At 43.9% G+C, this 17098-nt stretch overlaps 1 protein-coding gene across 4 annotated transcripts in view; it reads right to left on the reverse strand.

Annotated features, from left to right (window-relative positions):
* The window catches only part of LOC122541124 (cell surface glycoprotein MUC18-like), a 192540-nt gene that overhangs the window by 89883 nt on the left and 85559 nt on the right, over window positions 1-17098 (reverse strand). For all 4 annotated transcript variants that reach the window (XM_043677731.1, XM_043677730.1, XM_043677732.1 and 1 more), the window contains exon 2: window positions 1311-1438. In XM_043677731.1, coding sequence (XP_043533666.1) covers window positions 1311-1438 — 128 coding nt within the window. The remainder of the gene's footprint in view (window positions 1-1310; window positions 1439-17098) is intronic.

The raw sequence follows: 17098 nt of genomic DNA on the forward strand, positions 1-17098 counted from the left end.
GCACGAATACGGGTTTTGTTACATTTGATGTTAACACATTCCGAGCATGTATCTCACTATCCAATTTCTGTGTTATCTGTTGATTTTTTTTCTTTCTCTTATTTGAATAATGTAAGAGACTTAATTATACACTCTGGTTAGTTGTAGGTCTAATTAGTAGTTAGTTGAGTTTTGTTTTTTTTCTCTCAGTATTTTTCTTTTGCTAAATTTTGGTTATTATGTATTTAAGATTTAATTGTATATCAATGTTTGTACTTGAGAGTTTTGTTTATTTTTGTAAACCTGTAAAAATGTTAAATTTCCAATAAAAATATCTATATAAAAAAAAAGAATGTTCCATTTTCTATAGCTGCACAGAGGCTTGTATCCTGTCACCAAGTCACCCTTTATTTAAATGTTAAAAATCACACAACACCAGGTTATAGTCCAACAGGTTTAATTGGAAGCACACTAGCTTTCGGAGCGACACTCCTTCATCAGGTGATTGTGTGATTTATTTAAATGTGTGCAGTACACGGGCTCTCACCGGCTAGCTCAGAGCCAGTTAACCTGACCAATCAGGAATCTCCTTCTCAATAAGATCCAACCTTGTTCCAATGACTACACATCCACTGCCTCTCTTGATCAACATGCTTGAAGAATTCCAGTAGATTTGTCATGTGATTTTCCTTTAGTAAATCCATGCTAAATGTGTATGATCCCATCACTGTTTTCTGAATGCTGTCTATAAACTCCTACATAATGGATTCTTGCATCTTCCCTACTACTGCAGTCAGACTTCCTGGCTTATAATTCCCAGTTTTCTCCCTATCTGCCTTTAGTGGGGTTATATTAGCTACTGCCCAATCCGTAGCAACTGTTGCAGAATCTAACGAATCTTGGAAGGTCCATCCACTATTTCTTGGGCTCTTTCTAATGTACTCTGGGATGTAGATTATCAGGCCCTGGTGATTTATCAGCCTTCAATCCATCAATTTCTCCAACATCATTTCTCTTCTAATATTTGCTTTAGTTTCTCCTTCTAACTAAATCCTGCGTTCCCCAGTTTCTTGTAATTTTTTCATGTCCTCCTTTATGAAGACAGAAGAGAAGTCTGAATTTAGTTCGTCAGCCATTTCTTTGTTGCCTATTATAAATTCCTGTTTCTAACCATAAGCGACATACATTAGTTTTCACAAATCTTTTCCCCTTTACATGACAATAGAAAACTTTTATAGTTAGTCCTTATGTTCCCTGCAAGATTATCAAGGGGTCAGTCACACAGTAATAGGGAGCAGTCATTTCCCAAGTAGTAATACACTTCTACTTACAACAAACCATTGGACATATTTCACAGTGCTTGGTGTGGATATCTCAGGAACACAGGGTATGCTGATGGGTTTTCCAATCTCTGCTTCTACCACAGGCGGGGTAGAAACTTGAACACTACCAATTATGCCTATGAGAAAAGAACAAAAGAGTGCATTAGCTTCAAATTGTTTCTCTGCAGTTCCCAATATATGGGCTGCACACAGAATAAAGTTGAACTGGTCTACAGTATACACTAGTGATTGTTACAGTGAAATATGTTTGGTACAGTATATGAGAAAGCATTGATCAAAGTGATTGAAGGTATGTGTGTCAATGTCACCATAGCAACAACAATTGTAAATATACTTTCTTGGAAGTAAGTGATTCCAATATTTCTTCAGGAAAGGAGAATTTAAAGCTTGCTCTAAAGCTTTCCGATGCTGCACTGTTTAACCTTTGGTAATGTATTTTGCAACATATTACTTTGTAATGGGATACAGTTCTAAGAGCCATGAAAAAATGTGAGTATAAAGCACAATCACTGGTGAAAAAAGTTTTTTGCACGTCAGGTCAACATGCTTCTTCAAGGTGACTGCAGTGACTGGAACAATGTCAACCAAGTGGATCTAATGGAATCTGAGTTCCCTGATTGGGGCTGTTAACCTAGTCCAGTCAGGGACTCCTGGCTGACAGATAGAAACAGGAGTGTCAGAGGTTCTGCTCATGCTACAAGCCAGCTCTGTGCTGACTGGATCAGTGTCATGTACTATGCATGTGTAAATACTTCAGTGAACACACCTGTAACACCAACCGTCAGCCATATCAGCCTCTGCATAGACAATGATGTTGGTAGCAACTGGGAACAGCAAGCTGTGTGCAGCTCATGTATTATTCATATTTTTACCACTTGGGAAGATAACCACTTGACTGAAACTTGTCAGCAATCCCTCTTGCCATTGAGGGACATACTGTTTTAGAGCACTAACTCAGTCTGACAGTTGTCATTGGACAGGCTTGCATGTGCATGACCCCTACTGATTGAAACTCTTCAATCAATGAGCTATACAAACTAGAAAAGCCCTCAATCCAGTGTTGTGTCAACTGAATAGAAGCATGGACCTCCTTGGAAGTGCTTGTTGTAGATGTTAGGTACAGACAGTTATATTATACTTGGTGCATATAGCCTATGTATGTTTGTATGTTATTTAATTCTGACTGGAGTGTAGTAACCACCCAGTACAGAAGACAGATAGTAGGCTATGTCCCAGATAACTGGATGAGCTACTGTGACTATAGAACCAGGGCAAAGGTTGGTTCCTCAAAACCTTTCAATCAGTCACAAGGCAAGAGTGTTGATGGAATACTCTCTACTTTCTGGAGTACATCTCCAACAATACTATAGAAGCTTCACATCATCCAAAACAAAAAGTCCATTTGATCATCACCTCACCATTGTATATGCAATGTGATCTATCTGCAAGTTGTAGTTATAAATGGAATAACCTTCATTTCCAGGCATAATTAAAAATGAGGTGCAATCTGGTGAAGTTACAATACAGGAATACCTGTGCACAAAGCAGGATAAGCAGCAAGTGAAAAGACAGGGCAAAGCAACTCTGCAACCAACGGGGCAGATCTAAACTCTGCAGTTCTGCCATATCTAGTCATGAAATAACAACAGAAAATTAAACAACAGTCCTCAGTAAAGGCCTCACCTTCATCCCACTATGCTCCCAGATCAACAAATTCAACACACGTCGTGACATCAAATTTTCCTTCCGTCACTTTCACCTCCACACTTACTTTATCCATCAGGATTCCCACCCACCCTCCAAGGACCCCTTCGCCCACCTCCAACATACTCCATCCATTTGGACACTCCGTGCTGGTGATCTGTCACCCGCTCTCAATCTCCATCTCCAACTGCCATGGCGACACTGACTGCCTCAACCTGTCCACCGCTCCCATCCACTCCAATCTCTTACCCTCCCAATGTGCAGCCCCCCACTCTCTCAACTCTAACCCCCAACCAAACCATCAAACCAGTGGATAAGGGGGGTGGGGGGGGGGTGGGCACAGAGGTAGTTTGGCACACTGACCTGTACACCGCTGAAGACTGGCGCCAATTCACGGACATCTCCTCCTACTGCTCCCTCAACCACGACCTCCGCTCCCATCACCAAACTATAATCTCCCAAGCTATCCACAGCCTCATCACACCAGGGGATCTCCCATTCACAGCCTCTAACCTCAGTCTGAGAACCCTGCACCGCCCAGTTCTACGTCTTACCCAAACTTCACAAACCAGACTACTCTGGCTGACCTATCGTCTCCACCTGCTCCTGCCCCACCGAACCTATCTCTGCATACCTTGATACCATCCTGTCCTCTTTGTTCTAGGATCTCCCCACATACATTTGGGATACCACCCACACCCTCCTCTTTGTCCAAGACTTTCAGTTCCCTGGCCCCAATGCCTCCTCTTCACCGTGGACATCCAGTCCCTGTACACATCGATCCGCCATGATGAAGGTCTCCAAGCCCCCCATTTCTTCTTCTCACACCGTCCCAACCAATACCCTTCCACCAATACCCTCATCCACCTGGCTGAACTGGTCCTCACCCTCAACACTTTCTCCTTCTAATCCTCCCACTTCCTTCTGACTAAAGGGGCAGACATGGGCACCATCTACACCTGCCTCTTCGTCAGGTACATGGAACAGTCCATCTTCCGCAGTTACCCCAGCACCATCCCCCACCATTTCCTCAGCTACATCGATGACTGTATCGGCACCACCTCATGCTCCTAGGAGGAGGTTGAAAAGTTCATCAACTTTACCAACGCCTTCCACCCCAACCTCTAGTTCGCCTGGACCATCTCAGACACCACCCTCCCTTTCTGGACTTCTCCACTGCCATTTCCAGCAACCGACTCAACACAGACATCTACTTCAAATCCACTGACTTCCACAGCTACCTGGGCTACACCTTCTCCCACACATCTACCCCCTGTAAAAATGCTATCCCTTACTCCCAATTCCTCTGCTTCCGCCACACTTGCAACAACATCTCCTCTACAACATCCCAGATGGCGTCCTACTTCAAGGACCACAATTTCCCCTCCCACATGGTCAACAATGCCATCTAGCGCATGTCCTCTACTTCCTGCACCTCCTCCCTTGAACTGCACCCCTCCAACTGCAACAAGGATAGAACCTCCCTGGTCCTCACCTTCCACTCCACCAATTTCCGGATACAATGTATCATCCTCCGCCATTTCTGCCACCTACAGTCAGACCTCACCACCAGAGATATATTTCCCTCCCCACCCCTTTCAGCATTCCACAGAGACCATTCCCTCCGCAACTCCATCGTTAGGCCTACGCACCCCACCAGCCCACCCTCAACTTCTGGCAACTTCCCTTGCCACCACAAGAGGTCTAAACCCTGCACCCACACCTCCCCATTTGTCTCCATCCAAGGCCTCAAAGAATCCTTCCACATCCTGCAGAGATTTTCCTGCACATCCAAACACCTAATCTGCAGTGTCTGTTGCTCTTGATGCGGTTTCCTCTACACTGGGGAGACAAGACTCCAACTTGCGGAATGTCTCAGAGAACATCAACATCTCTGAGACACTTACACCAAACAACCCCCAACTGCCCCACCTAGTCCGCTAAGGACAATGCAAGTCCTGGGCCTCTTTCACCGCCAAACCTAGCCACCCAAAGACTGGAGGAAGAATACCACCTCATCTTCTGCCTTAGGACCCTCCAACCACATGAAATCAATGTGAATTTCACCACTTTTCTCACCTCCCCTCTCCCCACCTTATCCCAGATCCAATCCTCCAACTCTGCACCACCCTCTTGAACTGTCCCACGTGTCCATCTTCCTTCCCACCTATCTGCTCCACCCTCCGCTCTGATCTCTCACCATCACCTCCCACCTTCATCTACCTATCGCCTTCCTAGCTACCTTACCCCCAGCCCCACCCCAAGCCTCAACTGCCCTGGGCTCCCCCCCACACCCCCCAACATTCCTGAAGAAAGGCTTCTACTCGAATCGTCAATTCTCCTGCTCCTCGGATGCTGCCTGACCGGCTGTGCTTTTCCAGTGGCACACATTTTGACTCTGATCCCCAACATCTGCAGTCCTCACTTTTTCCTGATTGTTAACTCTGTCCATCCGAGTCTAAAACCAGTGCCTCCACATCATGCATAACAGCAGTTTGGTTTAAGGGTCACGCTGCACTGGCAGAAATTTGGCAGCTGAACGTATGACTGCTCATAAAAATGGCAGATGGTGTAGCTTTGATTTCAGCCTCAGAAGAGTGCTGCATTGTCAGAGGTGCTGTCATTAGTCCTGGCAAATATTTATCCCTCAAACAAAACTGATAGAGCAGAGTATCTGATGAACATTGTATTGTTGTTTGTGGGACCTATGGGATGTTCTGGGGCTGCAACAGATATTGTATAAATAAAAGTTCTTTCTCTTTATCTCCAGAATTAAATTCTTTATTCTATTAAAAAAAGCAAACAAAAACCTATAGGACTGAATTTTCCCATATTTTTTGTTAAGTATTATTTTCAGGGAGCTTTAGGGATGATTTCCTGCCAATCAACTTTTCTCATGCAATTGCAACCGCTGAGCTCTCGACATATTCGGGCTCCAGGCTTCTTCTCATGCAATCACTGACTCAGCAGAGGCTCCAGGATCTTGTGCTGGTCACATCTTAGTCAGCATATCAAATGCTGAGCCTCACATTATTTCAAACAACTGAAGCCAGAAACTGCCCGTCCTAACCTGCTACTACAACATTAAGGCCATAGCACCTGACCCCAGCCAGCACTTGACCCCAGCCAGCACCAGACCCCAGCTAGCACTTGACCCCAGCCAGCACCTGACCCCAGGCAGCCTGGATTACGCGAATGGCTCAGATCAATGCCATTTCACAATCCCAGAGAAATACACAGTGGTGTCATAAGAAGGTCAATGATCTTCTGCAGTCTACAAGTGTAAGTACCACTATTTTCACTCTGCCACCACCTACAGCTTCTACCAGAACACCTGGCCTACTATTTTTGCTGTTACATGGACTTCCTCTACTCCACGGTTCACACGTCCATTATCCTCCACAACTACTGACCCATCTGGATAAAAATCTATGGTAAACAGAGAGGCTTGCAGCCTTCACATAAAGGCAAAGTGAGTCAGTCTGAAGAAGCTAAGTCATAAATGTGTTCTGTTTAGATGCATGAGAGGGTTGCGTGTCCCTGTATGAAAGTAGCCAAGTAAAAGGTATCCTTGAGCTCCAAGGTGAATTCCCCAAGGGCTGAACTGAACTGAGTTGAATCATAGAATGATAGATGGTCTGACACCAGTCATTATAATGAAGTAAGGCCGGTATTTTGCCAAAGCCGACTTTGGTTAATGAAGGGTGGAGGCAGTCACTGACTATTGAGCGTGCCATGAGACGTTGAATGGGCTTGAACATGGAGGCCCAGAGAAGCAACCAATGAACTGCATACACCAGGTAATCACATGGACTTCATGTGGGACTTAATGCCGCCTGGTTTCTCATTGCTGCACATGCAGAATCACAAACTATTAATGATGTGAAAATAGCTAATCTTAAAATGTATGGAAATGAGGTGGATGCTGCTGACTAGCAAGATTCTTAATACCTGTTGAAACCTGAAGGAAAAAAATTAGACATTTTTCTCCTCAATGTTGAGAATTGGATTTTCTTATTTTTGATGTTATTTTACTAAATTTCTCACCATTGCTCATATTGTTCAAAATCTGCACCCATAGTTTTCAATAAACGATGAGGTACATTAAACGCATAAGCTGTTTTTCTCTCGCATTTGTAAAATCAAAAATTACATCTAAAAACAACATGTAAAGAAATAACTTCTAAAATATGGCGTACTCTGTCACAATGCTGGTCTTGTACAAGGTAACTTTGCCCTTGAGTTTTTTTCAGAGAGGGGGTAATTGGCCAGGCTCCACCGTGTCTGAAGTTTGAATGGGTCATTGGGGCCTTGCTGTTTACCTGAACAGATAGTGCTTCAGGCCAAAAACGTAAAGTCTTTTGAAAAAACTCGTATAGTCAAGGGGACATGGCCAGCTCTCTGGCTGTGCCATTCAATTCAGTTTGGGAGTTAGACTAGATTCCCTAGTGTGGAAACAGACCCTTCAGCCCAACCAGTCCACACTAACTCTCCAAAAAGTAACCCACCCAGACCCATTTCCCTCTGACTAATGCACCTAAAACTAATGTAATTTAGCATGGCCAATTCATCTGGCCCGCACATCTTTGAACTGTGGGAGGAAACCGGAGCACTCGAAGGAAACCCACACAGACACAGGGAGAACGTGCAAACTCCACACAGTCACCGAAGGCTGGACTCAAACCTGGGTCCCTGGCACTGTGAGGCAGCAGTGCTAACCACTGAGCCATCGTGCTGCTCAGTTAGTTGAGTCAGAGTTACAGTTGAAACTGGAAGTTCTCTTTTTCCTTCTGCCCTTCTAACTTGGAAAACTGTAAGCTGCTGTGCCCTTTTTTAAAAACTGTTCATGAAAAGGGATGTGTGTATTGGGTCTGTTGCAATTATTTTCGGAACAACATCATTAGGTCGGGTTTGGATAGGATAGGTTATCTGGCATTCTGTTTTCTGTTCTTTGTGTTTGATTCCATAATTTTGTAAATACATTTTGTTTGTTTGAAACTTGGCAGTCGAACCAGCTAATTTACTCTGGGAGTATGCACTATACACTTCACTAAAACAATTAGCAACGTTATGGTCTGGGCTACCTGCTTAAAAATGTTTTGCATGGTCTGTTCATGGATTAATGAATTCAACAAGCGTTGTGATGTCAGACACGTCTTCCGCCGCCTCTGTCTCCAAGCTTACTTTGTTAATCAAGACTCCTGCCCACCTTCCGAGGACCCCTTCACACGTCTCCAACACACCCTGTGCCAGTCTGTTACCCGCCCTCAACCTCTTTATTTCCAACTGCCGCTACAACATTGACCCCTCAACCTGTCCACACCCCTCTCTCATTCCAATCTCTCACCCTCCACTCCCTCTGCTCCAACCCCAACCTCAGCATCAAACCAGCGGACAAGGTGGGGGGGGGGTACAGTGGTAGTTTGGCGCACTGACCTCTGAAACCAGGCACCAACTTGAAGACACCTCCTCCTATTGCCCCTTGACCATCTCCCAGACTGTACACAACTTCATCACCTCAGGAATCTCCCAACGTCATATTTCGGGAACCCTGCATCACCGGATTCTATCTCCTATCCAAGATCCACAGGCCTGACGACCCCGGCCGATCCATCGTCTCAGCCTGCTCCTACCCCATCGAATTCATCTCCACCTACCTCAATACTGTCCTATTCCCCCTAGTCCTATTCCCCACATACATTTGGGACACCACCCACAACCTCCACCTCCTCCAAGACATCCATTTTACTGGCCCCCAATGCCTCATCTTCACCATGGATATCCAGTTCCTCTACACCTCCATCTGCCATGACCAGGGCCTCCAAGCCCTCAGTTTCTTCCTCTCTCGACGTCCCCATCAGTACCCTTCCACTGATATTCTTATTCGTTTGGCTGAACTGGTCTTCACCCTCAACAATTTCTCCTCCCACTTCCTCCAGATGAAAGGGGTAGCCATGGGCACCCGTATGGGCCGCAGCTATGCCTGTCTCTTTGTTGGCTAAGTAGAACAGTCCATCTTCCATAGTTACACCAGCACCATTCCCCACCTCTTCCTCTGCTGCATTCATTCTGATGACTGCATCAGTGCCACCTCGTGCTCCCGCAAGGGGGTTGAACATTTCACCAACACATTTCACCCTGAACTTAAACTCACCTGGACTATCTTTGACATCTCCATCAACAGTGACCTAATCAATACTGACATTTTCTACAAACCCAACTCCCACAGCAATCTGGATTACACCTCTTCCCACCCTGCCTCCTGTAAAACTGCTATACCTTATTCCCAATTCCTCCGCCTCCGCTGCATCTGCTCCCAGGAGGACCAGTTCCACCACAGAACACACCAGATGGCCTCCTTCTTTAAAGACTGCAATTTCCCCTCTCCAGCGCATCTCATCCACGGCCCGCACCTCCGCTCTCAAACCTCACCCCTCCAACCGTAAGGATATAACCCACCCCATCCCGGTCCTCACCTTCCACTCCTCCAACATCACATCATCCTCCGCCATTTCCTCCATCTACAAACGGACCCCACCACCAGAGATATATTTCCTTCCCTACCCCTATCCTGCTTTCCATAATGACTGTTCCCTCCATGACTACCTTGTCAGCTCCACACTCCCCAACAACCAACCCTCCCCTGCCGGCACCTTCCCCTGCCACCTCAGGAATCGCAAAACCTGTGCCCACACCTCCCTGCTCACCTCCAAGGCCACAAAGGAGCCTTCCACATCCAAAGTTTCACCTGCACTTCCACACATGTCATTTACTGTATCTGTTGCTCCCAATGCGGTCTCCTCTACATTGGGGAGAAAGGACGCCTATTCACAGAGCACTTTAGGGACCATTTTCAGGACACCCGCACCAATTAACCCCACTGCCCTGTGGCTGAATATTTGAACTCCCCCTCCCACTCTGCCAAGGACATGCAGTTCCTGGGCCTCCTCCATCACCACACCCTAACCAGCGATGCCTGGAGGAAGAACGCCTCATCTTCTGCCTCGGGACCCTCCAACCACATGGCATCAATGTGGATTTCACCAGTTTCCCATTTCCCCTCCTCCCACCTTATCCCAGTTCCAACCTTCCAGCTCAGCACCACCCTCATGATCCGTCCTATCTGTCCATCTTCCTTCCTACCTATCTGCTCCACCCTCCCATCTGATGCCCGAAACGTTGATTTTCCTTCTCCTCAGATGCTGCCTGACCTGCTGTGCTTTTCCTGCACCCCACACTCAACTCTAATCTCCATCATCTGCAGTGCTCACTTTCGACCAGGAATCTTGTACTGATTTCTTTTTACCCTCTGCCTTAATTAGGAGAGGTTCTGCCATCACTGTTCCAGTATAACAGGTTGCATCCATCCCATACAGTGCACAACTATAACTCCCACTCTGCCAGTCTTTTGTTCAGTGCTGCTGAATCCAGATGTTCCCAATTAAGGAAACGAGAATTCGTTCAACCGCTACCAGTTGCAGGAATCTATTTCTGGCTGTCTCGCTTCTCTCTATCTGTGCTCCATTTGTGGCTCGACAGAGTTTGTAAGTAAGTCTCAGTCTGCTTAGTAAAAAAATTAGCCTTCACATATTTTGGCAGTAAAGTCTCAATAGCTGCATTCATTCTGTTTATCCTTACAGGCCAGCAATCAGCCAACTTGATTGCAATGTCAAACACGCATAATCTGTTAAGGTTAAAATTAGGTATTGGCACAAAGTTCTGTTAACTCTCTCAGTGCAAACTGATCAAAATCTGTAGTTTTAAGTACAAATAAGGAGGACACAACACTGCATAAAATGAGAAGTCTTTGCAATAGCTGCGCTACAGTGCGTTGCTGTGTTATTCCACATGGGGAAAGATTTACTGCTTTATCCTTTAGTTTTATTCAATGCATGCACACACACACACACACCACTACACTTCCTCCTCCCCATCACTGACAAGTGAAGTTCTGAAAAACTGGGTGAAGGGTACATATCGGGAGCACACCTCTCACCATAATGACTATACTCCTATCAATTTTCTCTTCACCTTCTCTTTTGCAGTTTTTATTCCACAAATTTTGACTACTCTTCAAAACCGCACTCAAACATCTGGTCTTTGTATACATATCAAATAGTGTTCCTTGTATTTTCCTACTATTCCATGAAAGCCATTTACCTGGGTTGGGGTTAATTCGGTTTGATCAGCAAGTTCTTCTATTGTGAAGGCACAGATTTCTTCTTTTCCCTTTATTGTTTCATGTGATGAGGACACTATATTGCACATTCCTAATTGCCCTTGAACTGAATCGCTTACTGGCAGTTCGGAATCGATAACATTGTTATGAATATTGAGTGACATGTAGGTCAGACCAGGTAATGTTGGCAGATTGTCTCGTAATCTCATACAAGTATAAATGTTTGAAAGACCATGCAATTATTGAAACAGGCCAGTGGCTCTCAATCAATTTTTTTAACCTAAACTTTTATCAATCTTCTTTCCTCTTCCACAGGGGATACTAGAATACCAATACCCTTTGTTGGTAGCACAGAAGGGATTATAAAGATTTAATGAATGGTTGTACCCATTTTGATTGAAGTCAATGGACATGTAAACTAAACAGTGTGTGAAACTGAGTCACGTTCACTGTCCTGCTATTTACACCACACAAAAGCCAGTACCACCTAGCACTGGATTTCTGCAGGGCTACATGGAGTATTTTACCATTGGCATTGTTATGACCAATTAGGGTAGCAGCCATATTCCCAGAGTCTGCTATTCCCGGATTTGTATCAAATATTAAACTTCTTTTTTTCAGTATCCTAATTTTGTTGTTCATTAATAAAACTTGCTGGTTTCTACTTTTCCACCATTTTTGAAAGGGTGACTAGATAAATATATTCTACCCATGAATAGCATGGTGTAGATTTTGTCACAAATATACAATGTGATGTGAAAGTACGCATCCTGATTTGAGAATATTTTAGCATGGATGTTATAAGACCATAAGACAGAGGAGCAGAAATTAGTCCATTCAGCCCATCGAGTCTGCTCCACCATTCAATCATGGCTGATATGTTTCTCAGCCCCATTCTCCCCATAAACCTTGATCCCCTTGATACTCAAGAACCTATCTATCTCCATCTTAAATATACTCAATGACCTGGCCTCCATAGCCTTCTGTGGTAATGAATTCCACAGATTCCCCACTCTCTGGCTGAAGACACTTCTCTTTATCTCCATTCTATAGGGTCTTCCCTTTACTCTAAGTCTGAGCCCTCGGTTCCTAGTCTCTCCTACCAATGGAAACATCTTCCCAACATCTACTCTGTCCAGGCCATTCAATATTCTGTATGTGTCAATTAGATTCCTCTCCCCCCCCGATTCCTTTTAAACTCCATCGAGTATAAACCCAGAGTCCTCAAACGTTCCTTGTATGTTAAGCTTTTCATTCCTGGGACCATTCTCATGAACCTCCTTTGAACACGCTCCAGGCCAGTACATCCTTCCTGAGATATGGGGCCCAAATCAGTGCACAATACTCCAAATATGGTCTGATCAGAGCTTTATAGAGCCTCAGAAGTACATCCCTGCTTTTATATTCAAGTCCTCTTGAAATAAATATCAACATTGCATTTGCCTTCCTAATTACTGACTCAACCCGTAAGTTTACCTTCAGAGAATCCTGGACGAGAACTCCCAAGTCTCTTTGCACTTTAGACTTTTGAATTTTCTCCCCATTTAGAAAATAGTCCATGCTTCTATTCTTCCTACCAAAGTGCATGACCTCACACTTGCCCACATTGTACTCCATCTGCCACTTCTTTGTCCACTCTCCCAAGCTGTTCAAATCCTTCTGCAGCCTCCCCACTTCCTCAATTCTTCCTGTCCCTCTACCTCTCATTGTATCATATGCAAACTTAACCAGAATGCACTCAGTTCCTTCATCTAAATAGTTAATGTAAAAAGTGAAATGTTATGGTCCCAACACTGAGCCTTGTGGAACACCACTTTCCGTCAGACAGCCTAACTTCTCTCCATGTTAGCACCTTGCCTCTGGCACCATGGACTCTTATCTTACTCAGCAGCCTCCTGTACAGCACCTTGTCAAAGGCCTTCTTGAAGTCCAGGTAGATAACATCCATCGGCTCTCATTGGTCTAACCTGCTCATTACTTCCTCAAAGAATTCTAGCAGATGTGTCAGGCATGACCTTCCCTTGATGAAACTCCAATGCTGACTTTGCCTTATTTTACCATGCACTTCCAAGTATTCAGAAATCTCATCCTTCACATTGGATTCCAGGATACTTACCCACGACTGAGTTTAGGCTAATCCGTCTGATAGATCACCAGTAATACTTCCACTTTCTCTTCAGCTATCATCCTTAAAGCTCTTGGGTGTAGTCCACCTGGTTCAGGTGATTTATGCATTTTCAGACCATTCTGTTTTTCTAGCACCTTCTCCTTGGTGATGGCCACTGTACTCAGCTCTGCTCCCTCACTCTTGAATTTTTGGGATATTACTCGTGTCTTCCACTGTGAGGACTGAGAATAAGTAATTATTCAGTTCCTCAGCCATTTCCTTGTTTGCCAATACTATCTCTCCAGTGCCATTTTCCAGTGGCCCAATGTCCACTTTTGCCTCTCTTTTGCCCTTTATATATTGAAAGAAACTCTTACAATCTTCCTTTATATTACTGGCTAGCTTACCCTCATATTTAACCTTATCCCTCCTTATTTCTTGTTTAGTTGCCCTCTGTTGGTCTTTGTAAGCTTCCCAATCCTCTGGATTCCCACTGCCCTTTGCCACATTATATGCTTGCTTTTTTGCTTTTATGCTATCCCTGACTTCTCTAGTCAGCCATGGTTGCCTCATTCTCCCTTTTCACCCACCTCTATAAAATAAGGAGAAGGATGCAAATTCTCTAGTGTCCTTTCTTCCAGCAGAAATGCTCTCGCCCCCTCCAGGTGACAGCAACCTGCTGTATTCTCCCACTCAATCCCTTTCCTCACTCTAATCCCTTTCCACATCTACTCTTCTTCGGAACTGTCCCTCTTCCTCCATTGTCTCCCTTCCCTTCAGTCCTCGGGTTCAGACTGTGAGATCAGCTCAACTCAAGAGCAAGAGGCTAAAGCTCTCCTTTGTTCAGATCAAGAACTGGAAGTTTATTCTTCATCACTGAGGTTCGGTCTACAATAATCTCAGTTTGATTCCAGCAGCAGCATCTGTTAAATTCTCCTTGAAATCTAGTCAGTTCCAGACTTGCAATTATTGCTTTAGCAGCGCTATTTTAAAATGTCCTGAATAAGCACTTAGTGATATGAAACTTGAAAGCATTGTAAACTGTGAAGAAGACAATGTAAAACTTCAAAAGGACATTGAAAAGTTGACAGAGTGGGTGGATGGTTGACAGGTGAAGTTTAATGCCGATCAGTGTGAGATGATGTACTTTGGAGACAAAAAACCTGGGAAGGCAGTATAAAGGGTACAATTCTAAAGGAGCTGCAGGTGCAGAAGGACATGATGTATATCTACATGGATCGTTGAAGGTGGCAAACAGGTGAGAGCAGTTAATAGAGATTACAGTATCCTGGACTTTATTAATGAGGGGATGGAATACAAGAGCAAGGAGGTGATGCTGGAATGCAGGGATGGAAATGCTATCGACACTAAAGTAAGTGGGAACATAAGCTGTAATGAAAAAATAAGAAATTTACAATTAGATATGACCAGATTAAGTGAATGGGTTAAAATTTGGCAGATGAAGTTTAATGTGGATAAGTATGAGATTATCCATTTTGGTCAGAGGAATAGAAAGACGACTTATCAAACTGGACAAATGTCAGAGTGCCTCAGTGCCTAAGGATCTGGGTGCCCTTGTGCAAGAATCACACAAATCTAGCATGCAGTACAGCAGGTAATAAGGAAAGAAAATGGAATCTTAACATTTATTGCTAAAGGAGTAGAGTATAAAATTAGGGTATGTGTTCCTGCGACTGTACAAGGCATCAGTGTGACCACACGTGGAGTACAATTTTGGTCCCCTTATTTGAGGAGAGATATAGTTGGATTAGAGTCAATTCAGAGGAGGTTCAGTCGATTGACTCCAGAGATGAGACAATTGTCTTATGAAGATAGATTGAACAATTTAGGCCTGTACTCTGTAGAGTTTAACTGAATGAGAGAAGATCTAATTGAAGTATATAAGATGCTAAAAAGGGATTGACAAAGTATAAGCAGAGAGGATGTTTCCTTGAGGGGCAATTTAGGACAAGAGGTCACAGTTTTATGGGATGCAGTACCACAATTAAAACAGAAATGAGGAGAAATTCTTTCTTTCTAAGGGTTGTAATTCTGTGGAATTTACTAATCTAGAGTGTGGTGGATGCTGGAATGTTGAGTAAATTTATGGAGGAGATAGACAGAATTTTAATTAGTAATGGTTTGAAGGGTGAGGGAGATCAGGATGTGTAGTTGGGGCCATGGTAAGGTCAGCTGTGATCGTATCAAATGGCAGAGCAGGTTCAAGGGAATAATTTGTCTAGTTCTACTTCTAGGAGAAAGTGAGGACTGCAGATGCTGGAGATCAAAGTCGAGAGTGTAATGCTGGAAAAGCACAGCAGGTTAGGCAGCATCTGAGGAGCAGGAGGATCAATGTTTTGGGCATAAATCCTTCATCAAGAATGAGGGTTCTGCTTCTAGTTCTAATGCTATTATGAATTTGTCAACTGAAACACTGCGTACAGTTTTGGATATCACATTACAGTAAGGATGTGAATGCACTGGACAGTGTGCAGTAGATATTTACAAGAATGGTTCCAGAGATGAGGAACTTCAATTATGAGGATAGATTGGAGAAGGTGGAATTGGTTTCCACAGGGGCTGGTTAGAGTAGATAGGAAGGAACTGTTCCCACCTGTAAAGGATCAAGAATAAGAGGCTCCAGATTTAAAATATTCAAAAAACAGGCAAATTTGATGTGAGAAAAACATTTTCACATAAGAAATGACTAAGGTCTGGGCTGCACTGCCTGGTAGTGTGATGGATTCAAGTTCAATTGAGGCATTCTAGAGGGTAATGGACAATTATTTAAATAGGAACAACATATAAAAGTATGGGGAGAGTGACACAAAGTCATGATGCTCATTTGGAGAGCTGGTGTAGACAATTAAAAAAACAATAAGATGGGAGATGATTAAATATGACGATAAGCTAGCTAGTAGTATAAAAAAAGATTGCACGAGTTATTTAGGTATGTAAAAAAGGTAAGAGAGAGGCAAAAGTGGACAGTGATCAGAGGAAAATGAGGCTCAAGAACTAGTAACAGGGGACAAAGAAATGACATAGGAAGTGAATAGGTACTTCACATCCGACCTCACAGTGGAAGATAACAGCAGTAAACCAGAATTTCAAGAGAGTCAGTGGCTGTCATTAAGGCGTAGGAGCTGAGGAAGCTGAAAGGTCTGAAGTTGAAAACAATCACCCACACCAGATGGACTACTCCCCAGAGTTCTGAAGGAGTTAGGAGATTGTGAAGGCATCTTCCAGGAATCACTGGAGTCAGGGAGGATCCCAGAGAATGTAACATCCCTACTTAAGAAGGGAAGGAGGCAGAAGTTGGGAAATTAAAGGCCGGTTAGCTTGACTTTGGTCATTGGTAAAATTTTAGAGTCTATTATTAAGAATGCAATTGCAGAGTACTTGCAAGGGCATGGTAAAATATGACTGAGTCAGCACAGCTTTGTCAAGGAGAGGTAATGCCTGACAAATCTGTTAGAATTCTTTGAGAAAGTACAAAGCAAGTTAGACAAAGGAGAGCCAGTAGACGTCATCTATTTGGATTTCCAGAAGGCCTTTGATAAGGTATTGCCCAGGAGGCTGCTAAATAAAATAAAATCCCATGGTGTTAGGGGAAAGTAGTGACATGGATAGAAGATTAGCTAACTGGCAGAAGGCAGAGTGGGAATAAAGGAATCCTTTTCGGGATTGCAGCTGGTGACTGGTGGAGTAGAAAGATTAAATAATAAGAGGGGTAATGTTGCAAGATAGGAAAAAGAGTGGTGCCATGACAGGTTATCAATACCGAAA

The sequence above is a fragment of the Chiloscyllium plagiosum genome, chromosome 36 (assembly GCF_004010195.1).
Source record: "Chiloscyllium plagiosum isolate BGI_BamShark_2017 chromosome 36, ASM401019v2, whole genome shotgun sequence".
NCBI classification, from domain to species: Eukaryota; Metazoa; Chordata; class Chondrichthyes; order Orectolobiformes; family Hemiscylliidae; genus Chiloscyllium; species Chiloscyllium plagiosum.